This window comes from Conger conger, chromosome 13 (genome assembly GCF_963514075.1).
Source record: "Conger conger chromosome 13, fConCon1.1, whole genome shotgun sequence".
Taxonomy (NCBI): domain Eukaryota; kingdom Metazoa; phylum Chordata; class Actinopteri; order Anguilliformes; family Congridae; genus Conger; species Conger conger.
In genome coordinates this window covers 44,050,391-44,063,127 of record NC_083772.1, presented here as the reverse complement: position 1 = coordinate 44,063,127, position 12,737 = coordinate 44,050,391, and the positions used below count along the sequence as shown (strand labels likewise).

Below are 12,737 nucleotides of genomic sequence, written 5' to 3'. Positions count from 1 at the left end.
TCATACTGTTCTATCTATCGTGGGCGGGGGTAAAAACTCAACACTTTTGCAGTTCCACAAATCAATGGCTCGATATGAATCCTTGAAAATATACGATGGATTAACATCGTTCACATTTGACTCTGACACAGCAGGTCTGTTATGTTATAAAACAAGATTAAGCTGTTCAGAGCGAATTAAATTACCGAGGGCTAGCAATTATTTGTAATATTTATTGTGCTGTAAGTTTAATGAGATAGGTTTGAAAATACAACGGAATTCGCTTCACGTACTTATTTCTTACACTCATTTACATTCTGGAGCTCCTTCCCTAGCCCCCACCCACCCAAACACTCCCCTCCCCGCGCGCGTGCACCGCGTTGCCATCCCTGATCATTCCCCCGTCCTCCGCCGTCTCTCCGCTAAAGCACGTCCCGTGTATTCTTAGCGAGAAAGATGCGGTACCTCGACAAACACACGAGATATTTCCACTGATTTTATTTTTATTTTTTTGTGTTGGGATGCACATGGAAATGGAAAGTTATTATTTTCTAATGACTTGGTCAGCAAGTACGGAGTGGTGTGTGGAAACTGTACGCCAGTGGGAATGAGACCTGCCCTGCATCGACAGCGTTATTACTTGGAGAGAAGTCGCCGGACTGGGAGTGCCAGGAGTAGTCCCGTGTGCTCAGACGGTCTGTCACCTCGCCAGTCTGCCAGGCTTGCCCGGTTGGAGCCACATTGGAGCGCTATTTTCATGTAATTCATGCCTGTTCGTTTGCTTATTTGTCCGCATCGTCGGCAAGGGGATAGGTAAAGAACACGGCTCCTTGTTTCAGGAAAGAATCTACATATTTTCCTACCGAGGGCTTTTGGTTTCTTTTCCATGGATTGAAAGGGAGGTATCCATGTACGAAAATTCCGCTGAGAGAATGTAACGGAGACTCGTCTTGGATGTTGGAACACAAATAAGGCGGAGACCTTTGAGCGGTTGTTTTTGGACAAAGTTCAAGGTTAATGCATCGTTTTGTCAGGCTGCGTTTTTTAGGAGTTCCGTTGCTCCGGGATAAATGCGAATTCGTATTTTCCTTGGCTTGCCGTCGGAATACATGCTTTTGATGAAAAAAATTCTGCTGTGGTCAAGCGAGTACACTGGATGTGTTTGAAATGGACGAGTGTGATGTAAAAGTCATAATATGAGCCGTTGCTTATATGCGTTGTGGATACAGACAAGGACATCGCATCAGTGCCTGATAGGTAAACAGTGGATCTCTATTCTCACACAGATAACAGAATTCAATGACTGAGTCCTTGTCTCGTGAATAGAGGCTGGCCACAGTTAATTCTTTCTGTCCGTATTATATAGTCCTGTCTGTGTTTGGCGAAGCTCAGAAAATCTGCTTTTTGTCTGGATGTCTATCTGTATAACTCGGCTGAGAGTTCCTAGCTGGCGCCGCTTTAAAAACCTCATTGCCGCCTCGGGATAGGCTTCATCCAGGGCACTGTCGAATTCTTCATTGTGAGAGAAGAGAGGGGCAAAGTTGGGCGCTGCACACCCGCCATCTCCTCATCGACCCGACGGTTCTTGCGATGAAAGGATCTGGGGGAGTCAAATCAAGGTAATGGATTATCTATTTATCCTACTTTACGTGCTTATGGTTGTCAAACGAGCGAAGCGATTCCCTCTGCGATAATAATGTATGTTCGCACTGCGCCGGCAACAGTGGATGTGTATGTGGACACTTGAAGCCTTGCTTGGTAGACATAATAGACCAAAAGTGTTGATTTTTCCTTGACCATATATGTCTGAGTGCTCGTGTGTTTGTGTGTGTGTGTGTGTGTGTGTGTGTGAGAGAGAGAGAGAGAGAGAGAGAGAGAGAGAGAGAGAGAGAGAGAGAGAGAGAGAGAGAGAGAGAGAGCGTGTGCGCGCGTTGGATTGTTCATTTCATCTGATTAAAAAACTATGCTTGCTGTTCGAACTTTGTTGATTATACATATACAACTATGTAATACGGAGCTGTAAAATAAGCTTGACTTTTGCACATAACTTAGCCGACTCCGTGTAGCTATAGCATTATCATATCCGAGTGATATTTAAATATATCGATAACGAAGCAAGCAAACGCATTCGATGTGAAGGCGTAATTGTGCCGATAAGGTTTTGATTTATATATTTTACCAAGGACTGTCTCAATATAACATTGTTGCCATTCCACATAAGCCGAGGTATCGAACAACCTAATGTGGTGAATATAGACTTGCTTGCTTCGTGTTTAGCAGTGTGCAGTGGCGGGCAGCAGTCCCAGGTGGATTAAAATTGAAGGTTTTATGGGTTCATGATGAATTTGTACGAATTTTAGTTAGAACAGCTGACATAAATATATGTATATATGTGTGCATATGCATATACAAATGAATACAAACAACGACACAGTATTGTAGTTAAATGTATTTGCAACAAATATATTTCCAAATTCCTTCAGTTAACTGCAACGAGAAGGCATATTTTCTACTTGCTAATAGAGACGGAAGACGGCGGTATTTTCAAGCTCCTGCGCACCAGGACCACGGACAGCTCCCAATTCTCCATAACGGTCAGGTGTGAAGATATTTTTTTCCTGACAGTTTTCAGGTTTTAATTCAAGGGTGCGGGAGCCGTTCACGCGATCAATAGACCGCGTCGACAGAAAAATAATCGATTCAGATCATGTTCACGGGTGTTTGGTAGTTAGGATATTATAAGGTAGCAACTGAAAGCGTGTGATCAGAGATCTGATTGCATGACATAGGGTCGTGATTTATGGTTCTTCTCTGATATACACACATGCTATTGTAAAAATATGGCGATGATCACCAGAGATGGTTTTCTGAAAAGAAGAAAAAAAGCAATTTTAGTATTTCACTGAAGGTCGAGTCATCAACCATTTTCTACCGCTGTATGGGCACAGACATTTACACGAACACTCTACAGTCGGCACTATGACTGCCCTGACAACTGGGCTCCACACGAAGTAAGAATCCGGTGCCAGCCTTGGACAGGTTTGCATGCGGAGAGCTGTCAGGACTGATCAGGTGGGCTGAAGCAAGTTCACGCCGCTCTACGGCAAACTTAAAAATAATGGACACGCGGCCAACAAACAATATCATTCTTTTCAACGGGATATTTCAAAACCCCACAGTCCTTGATGTTTATTTTTCTTAATGTATACTTATAACCGTTTTTACAGAGACCCATCAAAGGAAAACAAATTGGAAGAAAGAAAGAAAAGGAGAAAGCATGCGGGTATTGATTAACTACATCCAGGCCGTGTCTGACAGGTGCATGGACGCCCTGGTGTGGCAGCATGCTTGAAGACGGTTCAATCACAGTCCCTGCTGTGGCACCGCATGTCCGCATCTGCCGCGGGGCTTCGCGTCCTCACTTCGGGTTCCTCGGTAGAGCACTGTAACGTCTGGCTAATGCAATGGTTTCAGCCCTCCCGCCGGCGCTCGTCGCGGGTGCGGGCAAGCAGGCGCCCGGATGCTTTTCAGGTCGAACTGGCCTACTGCGCCATTCAGTCATACTATCAAAAGAACAATATGAGCGCTCCGTTTATCACAATAGACAATAGACAGCAGGCAATACCGGGCATTTGTTTAATTCCACTTGAGACAGATGCACTAGTGCTGTATCACGGTTCGCCGAACACGGTTCGCTTTCACATATAGGTGAAAGCATGTAATATCATATGTACGCTATGTAGTATAGAAACGTATGGGTACTTCCACATGGTACTAAGATTCAGATGCAGCCTTATCGTTCGCCTGTAGCCTAATGCAAGTCTACATATTGCAGTGCAGTTTAGAGCTTAATCTGATGCTGAAATTGCAGGGCATAATGGTAATTAGGGGTTAAGAGGTGACAAATTACCCCGAGAGGACTAAGGGCAATAAACGGGTGTGCAGTGATAATGGGTAGCTGAAGCATTTCAGTCTGAGCGGTTCCTTGCAATTCCGCAAATACAGCACACAAGGGAAACCTCGGGTTTCATAACCACCATATCGGGTGCTTTCAGCCGTCTGCGCTCTACGTCTTCATGCGTAGAAAAGGCAGAACCGCGAGGAGTTTGCGCACTCCTGCTTCGGCTGCACTGTAATGACCAAAGCGTGGAATCTCTTTCGCAGATGCAGCTTCGCACCTATCAATGAACACCGCTCCCTATTGAAGCTCTTTCATTGTGTGCCCACGCTAAAGCGCACGCTAAAGCAAGACATAACCAAATAACTTTGTATTATTATGAAGAAATATAACATATTGAAATAATTGTGTATTTGACACGGCCAAAGCACATTAATAACATGTGTGTAAATGCGCCAGACTTATTCATTTTCACCTGTAGACCTCGGGCTACATGCCTTTGAAGTTCTGGTATTTGGATTGGAAGGGAGCCCACGCGAACACGGGGAGAACACTGTGTCACCATGCCACTCATTATTCCCGGACACTGTTCAATATTGCCCCGTTACTACTATTCTGTGACAAATGCCGGTTGAAACTCTATAGCCTTTCCCCACGTCACTGCTATTGGGAAGTGCGTGTTCTCTTCCAGTTTCACCTGCTCGTGTGTTGAAGGCTAGTCGCAGTAGGCTATTAGAAATTAAAATAGTTAGCGAACCCAGTAACTGGGTTAATGAATTCGTTCACACTGAGCAAAATATTTTCTTTAGACGCTGGTGTAATTCAAGTGGAAGGGGAGATATATAGCATTTTCAGTAGCCATGAAATGGCAACATAAGCTAAACATGATGACCTGCATGCATGAATAAAAATGCGATTTGACGCACCATAAAATATACACAGATAAGTATTGTCATTAAATTGCGATCATGTGTTCAAGGTTAATCTAGTGTATAAACGCTAGCGAAGAAAAGATGAGACAATTACAGCGAACAAGGGTGACGAACTGTGTTTCAGTTTTTGGAATAATAATTTATATCTCTAGGTTTTTGGGGTTATTCCACTTTACCAACAGTAGTAGACATAGAGTTGATGCAATTGCTGCTCAAATAGATTATTCTTCCAAGTCTCAGTTTGACTCTTTCAATGAGGCACTGTGATATTTATACTCAAGGAAATAACTGTCAAATGAATATGTTTGGTATCCAAAATGTAGCTATTAAAATTACGCCATTATACACTCACCGAGCACTTTATTAGGAAAATGTTTTCGTTATTACACCTACTTATTCATGCGATTATCTAATCAGCCAATTGTGAGGCAGCAGTGCAATGCATACAATCATGTAGATACGGGGCAGGAGCTTCAGTTAATGTTCACATCAACCATCAGAATGGGGAAAAAAATGACTTTGACCGTGGAATGATTGTTGGTGGTAGTCGGGGTGGTTAGAGTATCTCAGAAACTGCTGATCTCCTGGGATTTTCACGCACAATAGTCTCAAGAGTTTGCCAAGAATGGTGGGAAAAACTTTTTAAAATCCAATGAGCAGCAGTTCTGCAGACAGAAATGCCTTGTTAATGAGAGACGTCAGAGGAGAATGGCCAGACTGGTCAAAGCTAATAGGAAGGTGACAGTAACACAAATAACCACCCATTACAACAGTGATATGCAGAAGAGCATCTCTGAACACACAACGCATCATAACTCTAAGTACATAATCTACAAGTCTAAAAAATGAGTCTAATAAATACCTAATAAAGTGCTTGGTGAGTGTCTATACAGTGCATGCCATAATGTTTGGGACAATGACATTTTTTCTTGATTTGACTCCAGCAAATGCCTCCAAGCTCATTAGACAGCTCTTCACCACCCTACAGCAAAGCAAAAGGTGACAACGTACTAAAAATAACTCCTTTCATTTCCATAGCAATAATATGTCCATGGTGGTGCCCTGAATGGGGAGGGATGCTGTCCCTACAAAATGCTTTAACCAATCTAAAATTGTGCAGTAGAGCTCAATCAAGAAAAGGTATTTTCCTATAATTTGCGATTTCCTATACTTTTTTAAATATAATTTAGATTCCTCCATGCAAAACCTTCCTTTGGACCTTCCATTTCAGTTAAAACCACAGGATTTGATGGGATTTAAGTTTGGCCATTGCGGAACATGAATGTTTTATTTCACTTAACCATTAACTTCTGTGTGGATTTTGATGTATGTTTGGAGTTATTGTAGAGCTGGACAATCTACCTATGACCAAGTTTCAGCTCCTAGCAGAGATAAGTGGCTTTTCTTCCAGAAATGCAGCATACTTTGTTGAATTCTTTATGGCATTGATCTTAAATAGTGCCCCTGGACCACTGAAAACAAAATAAATCCGAAACATCAATGACCCACCATCATATTTGACAGTAGGTATGAAATGCTTCTCCTTGTATTCTTCTTTTGCCCCAAAATGTTGATGGTGTGTATGGCCAAAACATTCAATTTTGGTCTCATCTGGCCATAGCACTCTCTTCCAGTCATAATTCCAATGACATTTGACAAACTCCAGATGCTTGTTTTTGTTTATTGTGCTCAGCAAGGGCTGTTTTTGTGCTCAGTGGTATGTTTAACCTTATGTATGTCTTTTTTTATCTGTCTGTTCTGACTGTACAGTTTGTTGGTTGTTCCCATGCTGTCAGAACATTGCTTTTATTGTCACAGAACCATTTCTGTGTGAATTTTGAGGTATGCTTTGGGTTATTGTCTTGCTGGAAAGTATACCCACAGCCATGTAGTGGGGGTAACCAGATTGTCAGCCAACGTTGCCTGATACTTGGTGGAATCCATCATACCATTTATTTTAACCAGTGCCCCTGGTTTAAAACAGCCCCAAAACATCACTGACATTTCACCAGAGGAATGGTCCAAAATCCCTCCAGATGTGTGCCTTAACCTTCAAGAATTACAAGAAAAGAAGTCATGCTGTTATCCTTGCCAGAGGTGGAATGGACCTAGTACTAAACCAGGGGTACCAATAATTTGGTTGGGTCCATTGAATCATATAGTTTATTTTTTTAAATATATTTTGTGCATTGGCAGTGACGGCTGCCAATTGTTCTGGAGCCCACTTCATATAGGAGAAAGAGAGATGGAGAGATAGAGAGCCTTGCTGAATATGCTTTTTTTTGGGAAATGTTTGCTTGGGATCACTGAAAATTGACTGCTAGCTCTTTCCGACCTGCCTCAGTGAGTTAGCAGATCCTCACTCGAGAGGCCACAAGTTGCCCTGTACTGTGTACGATGTTCCCAATCTTCTCTTCACTGCTGCCAACTATACCCCTCTGAAGGGTCCCCTGTGTCCCCCTGTGGGACGCTCAGCCCTGCAGATCCACAGCAGTCTGAACATTATTTAGCTTGTTATTGAGCTGACGCTTTAAGCCAAAGCTCAGACACACAACCCCCCACAGGGTTATGGGTCTTGCTCAGGGGTCCAGCAGCTGTGCGGATCGGATTGCGGCTACACCGGGGATCGAACAGCAGTCATGGACCTTAACCACCAGGCTAAAGGATGCCCTGTGTATCCACCCACCCCAATCCTACTCCAGAGATGGTGTGCCCTGTCAGTCATCAAGGCCCTGGGAATATGAATACTCAGAGCATGTGGGAGCTCCTCTCCTGGCACAGAGTGTCCTTCAGGTGAAGATGGATGAACACCCAACGGAGATCACGGTCGCGGTTCTGCTGAGGAAAGGTGGGGATTACCTCCTCCCAATATGAAGTGCACAGTGTTTAGGGAGTTCGCTCACAAGGTGTTTTGGGGTGGGGGGTTAGCTGGCGGTCGCTGGATGGTGCGACGCAGGATGATGGGTGTGGAACGGCCCTTGATGCACACAATGCTTTGTCGTCTGGATGGGCCCCACCCATCATACAGATTATACAGAGAAATGTAACGACAGTACTGTAAGTGCATCATCATGAGGTGATGCTGCCCTTGGCTAAGACTCGGCTCTTCATGCCCGGTAATTTTTTATTGTACTGGTTAGTTATATCCTTGTCATAATAGAATTTAGGATAAATCTATGATTAAGTTCTGCTCTTCCCAATATGTATGCCCTTATGAGTGTGTTTGTGTTTCCTCTTGCATTAAACAGCTGGTGTGCTAGGATGTATCATTACGAATTATACTACAAGTAGGTATTTAAAGGTGATTGGGTTGAGGTAAGATCCACTAAAGATGATTGGACACAGGTAGTGGTCACTAAAGAACAAGTTCAGCTAGAGTGTGAGCACAATTTAATTCCACAATGCAGTGATGAAAAGTTTACTGGGTGTGGAGAAAGGCCTGACAGCTATATCAGTTTAAGCATTGCTGCTAAACCAGTTATTAAGTTTCGGGGGCAATTACTTTTTCACATGGGTGATAAGGGTGGTAAATGTTTTCAGTAAACAATCATATAAAATTTTTGCTTTTGTTTACTCGGGTTCCCTATTAAATAATATTACATTTTGTCATATAATCTGGAATCATTCAGCGCCACAAACATATCACGGGGTTGTTAATATTTTTTTATTTGCAATTCACCTGCAAAATAAACTTTTTTTTCTGGAACTCACTACTTCAAGCCCTTAGAGAAATGGTACCAAGGAATATGCCTTTCATTGTCTGAGTCTGTGGCAAGGGGAGGGTTGTAAACTGTGAGCATGGCAAGGGGGAGGCAAGAGTTATTTTGCCCAGTTTTGCAAATAAAAGGCTGATAAGCATCTAAACTGCTGTTCTCGCTAGCGGAGAGTCTTTTTAACAGTCTGGCATTGCCAGTTTGCGGTTTTATTATGTCACAGTTTTTTGTATTCTATAAATATGCATGCAACAATAATTTTGGACATTGATGACTCAAGCACAAGGGGGCAAAGTGGATAGGGATAAATTCAAGGTTTTAAATGACCCATAAATTGGTTTCTTACTCATCATTTCTTATTTGTTATTCCCGGTCCACCTTCAGTTTTTTACACCGGTGTTGTAACTGCTGATTCGCAATTTCATAGAAAGATTTTAAAATGCTGAAATCATCTTGGACCACACATTACACAACTACACAATTTAGCCAATACAGCCAGCTTCTCTATTTTGTGCTAGTTCAGAACATTTCAGGATGTCAAGTAACGTTAGCAAACTAGCAAAACATTAAGAGAGCTGGCTAATATCTCAATGTAATGTTAATGTACTTCACAAAACCATTCACAGGTATATCAGATGGCAGTTCACAATTTAAAATGCAAATAGCTTTATCGGCACAACAAAGGTCAATAAAAAAAATGTTGAGTCTCTGTGGCAACAAACCACAGGCAGCGTATGAATTTAGATTGGTGATAAGGCTTGACCTGGACTACCTGCCAAACACTGAATGATTATACAAATTGAATCGCCACCTATCATCCGATCAAGATCAGGAGACCAGACCATGATATAATGCCAGATAATATTGGTTATCAGAACTTTTACCTCCTAGTAATCGTTATCAGTGACAAAATCTTCATATCGGTCAGGCCCTAGGATGTAATCCAATAAATGCAAATGGAAGCAGTTACCTTGGATGCAGAGTGGCTGTAGAAACTGAGTTTGCAGCTAATTTGAGCCAAAAAACCAGGTCAGCAAAGGATTAAAGGAGGAAATGGTTCTTCAAAGGTGATACTTATTGTAATTCAATCAAGGTAGACAAGAAAAAAAAAACATTGAAAGTCCTTTGCTCTAAGTTCACCTCTGTGGCAGCCAAATTAGACTTGGTCCACTGTTTGCTCTTTCTTTCAATTTTTATGAGATGTTTTGTACGGAGCCCCCCATGGGTCAGGGAATTTCAAAAAAACATGTGCAGCACTCCATCCATGCAGAGTGGGTAAGAAGTGTTTATCGTATGCTTGCAAAATGCTGATAACATTAAGTATTGATAATGTTAAATGTTGATAACATTAAATGTGCTTATCTAATGCACAAATTACTCATTTGAGGGAACAATTTAAGTCCTTTCAGGGCATGAATTGCTCATTCTTCTATTCTACAAGTATTTTATGGCATGAATTATTTGACGACACCCTATCCTCATAATTCAAGGGAGAGATACAGTATATAATTCAAGGGAATGGATTACTATTTTGAGGGAACAGATTACTCATTTGAGGGAACAGATTACTGATATGAGGGACGAGATTACTCATATAAGGGCACAGATTACTAGTTTTAGAGAACAGATTGCCCTGTTTGATTCAATGAAATGCATCAATGTTGTGCATTGAGAACATGCAGTTTGAAGGAGCCTATTATGCTGTATACCTGCAGAGACTGCAGTCGTATCACAGAGTACATGTAGGCCAGGCCATGCAACTTTGGGGTTGAGGGCTGGGGGCGACATTGGCTCAGAAGGTAAGAGCTGTCGTCTCATTGGTTCAGGAGGTAAGAGCTGTTGTCTCATTGGCTCAGGAGGTGAGAGCTGTCGTCTCATTGGCTTAGGAGGTAAGAGCAGTCGTCTGGCAGTTGGAGGGTTGCCGCTTTCATCCCACCCTGGGTGTGTTGAAGTGTCTCTGAGCAAGACGTCAAACCCCAAATTGCTCCTGATGAGCTGGTTGGTGCCTTGCATGGTAGCCAATCGCTGTTGGTGGGTGAGTGTGTGAATGGGTGAATGAGAGGCATTAATTGTACAGTGCTTTCGATTAAAGGCACTATATAAATGCCAACCATTTACCATTGGGGGACAGAGGAACCAAGCGCAGACTCAGGGGCAACTGGAAAATAGCATGTTTAATGACACATGTAGATTAGGGGCAGACAGAGCGTAATCCAAGGCACAGGCAGGCTTCAGAAACCATGTAGTCAGTCCAAACAGGGCAGAGGTACAGAAATCATAATGCAAAGAGACAGTCCAAAGAGCAGGCAGGGGTCATGAACAAAACAGAAGAGAACTGAGCAGAGCAGAGCAACACAGATACAGGGCACAGGTATGGGGAACCTAGAACCGGGGTCGGGAACAGAAACACAGAAAGAAGAACTAGCAACAAGAAACTGAACAGGACAGGCTTAAATACACTAAGTGATTGACAGACAATGAGAAACAGGGGAACTTAATGACAAGAGACAGGAAGTACATATAAGGAGTGGGGAGGCGGAGACATAAGAGGCGAAAACACTTCGCTTGTTTTCGACAAAGACAGAAAATCAGGAAACAGAAAAACACAGAAGCTGACACAAATATAACATGATTATGGGGGGGTAAAAATAATTTACCACAATCAGCTGTCAATCAAAAGGCAACTTCTGCACTCACTTATCACCTGAGCAGCTTCATGCTGTAAAACTCATGAAACCATTTTTAATCAGAGCGGCTCATTAACTGCAAATACTTATGTCCTCAGCAATTGAATTAGAAGCTCATAGCCAAACCAGAAATTAAAACAGTCTCACCTCCCCATTTGATCACCGATATTTGGATTGAACTCTCTATGAAAAATATACCCATTGTGTTCCGGGAATGTAATCGGAAATAAGCCTAGGATCACACTTTAGCAGCAGACAGGATGAGTCAGTGCTAATAACCCAGAAACACCATGACAAATTCTACCAGCGGAGAGCCTAGTTTCACTGAGGACGTTGATCGCTTTCTCTCTTCTGCAAATCCATTCATTTTCAACTTCAGTCTGTCGGCACTTTGATGCCACATGCAGATTTTATGCCAAAATCACTAATTTGGGTCGCCTCTTCTATCTCTGCAATGTGGATTGATGGCTTCCAATTCCACCGTTTTCAAATAACGGGGAATGCATTACAAAGGATTAAAGGGATTGGAGGGGGAAAAAATGAGCGAATGATCTGGTTTTAAAACTTCTATTTATTTATTTTTCGATTAGAAATATTGCTCTACTGTGCAAATTGTGTGTTATCGTGGCCCCTAACACATTGATATATGAGTTCCTTCCAATCCAGCATACCCCAAGCACAGTGATTAAATACCCAGTTCCCTCTGTATGCAATTATCATTGCATTTTATTACCTCTATCACAATTGAACAAGTATTCTACTTACTGTAGAGAATATTAATACTGTTCAAAGATGACTGTCCAAGCCAGTACACCTCCAGCTATTACAAGTGACACGGACTGGGGGGAACATGATGGACAGGAGAGGAGAAAGCACACGATGTATTGCATTGTGACCTCTGCCTTTACAGCAAGGCCACAGACTGCCCTCTTGGCCAGAGGAAAGCAAATAATTACTTGCCTGGCCTCGGGATTTGGAATTTGAGAACAGTGTTCTCCTTTGCATTCCTAGAATAATGAATGATCTATTTAGGATATTCATGAATTTTTCATCAGTCGCACTGAGCACAGAGGGACCAGACAATGCACGGCAGACTTGTTTCCGACAAGAACTGCTTCAATTGATCAAATATTCGGTGTCTGATCACAATTTATACCCCTTATTCCTCCATATCTGATGGAAAGACACACACCCACACAAACAAGGACACACAGCCATATACACACATTGGGCCTCATATATCAATATTTTCAGAAATCTGTGTGCAAATGTATGAATGATCAGAAATGAACTAACAACGTTCTCCAGATTCATGAAAGACATGTAGGCACAGTTTTTTTTCGTATCCACGTGTATGTTGACAAATATCAAGTAATCATAAATCAAAGGCGTGTGCACAAAATTTGTGATTAGTATAAATTGACGCCCCTAAAACACCATATATGGAATTTCGGCTTTTTAATGAGATTGTTGAAAATAGAAAAACACTTCTCTGAAGCAGAGATTGAAGTTCTTTTAAAGGAAGTAC

The 12,737-nt window shown here is 42.2% G+C and overlaps 1 protein-coding gene across 1 annotated transcript in view; it reads left to right on the top strand.

Annotated features, from left to right (window-relative positions):
• The first annotated feature begins 411 nt into the window (after positions 1–411).
• Positions 412–12,737, top strand: part of si:cabz01090165.1 (uncharacterized protein LOC100333421 homolog) — a 129,627-nt gene continuing 117,301 nt past the window's right edge. The window contains exon 1 of the mRNA XM_061217460.1: positions 412–1,598. Within this exon, the coding sequence (XP_061073444.1) occupies positions 1,570–1,598 (29 nt within the window). The 5' untranslated portion in view covers positions 412–1,569. The remainder of the gene's footprint in view (positions 1,599–12,737) is intronic.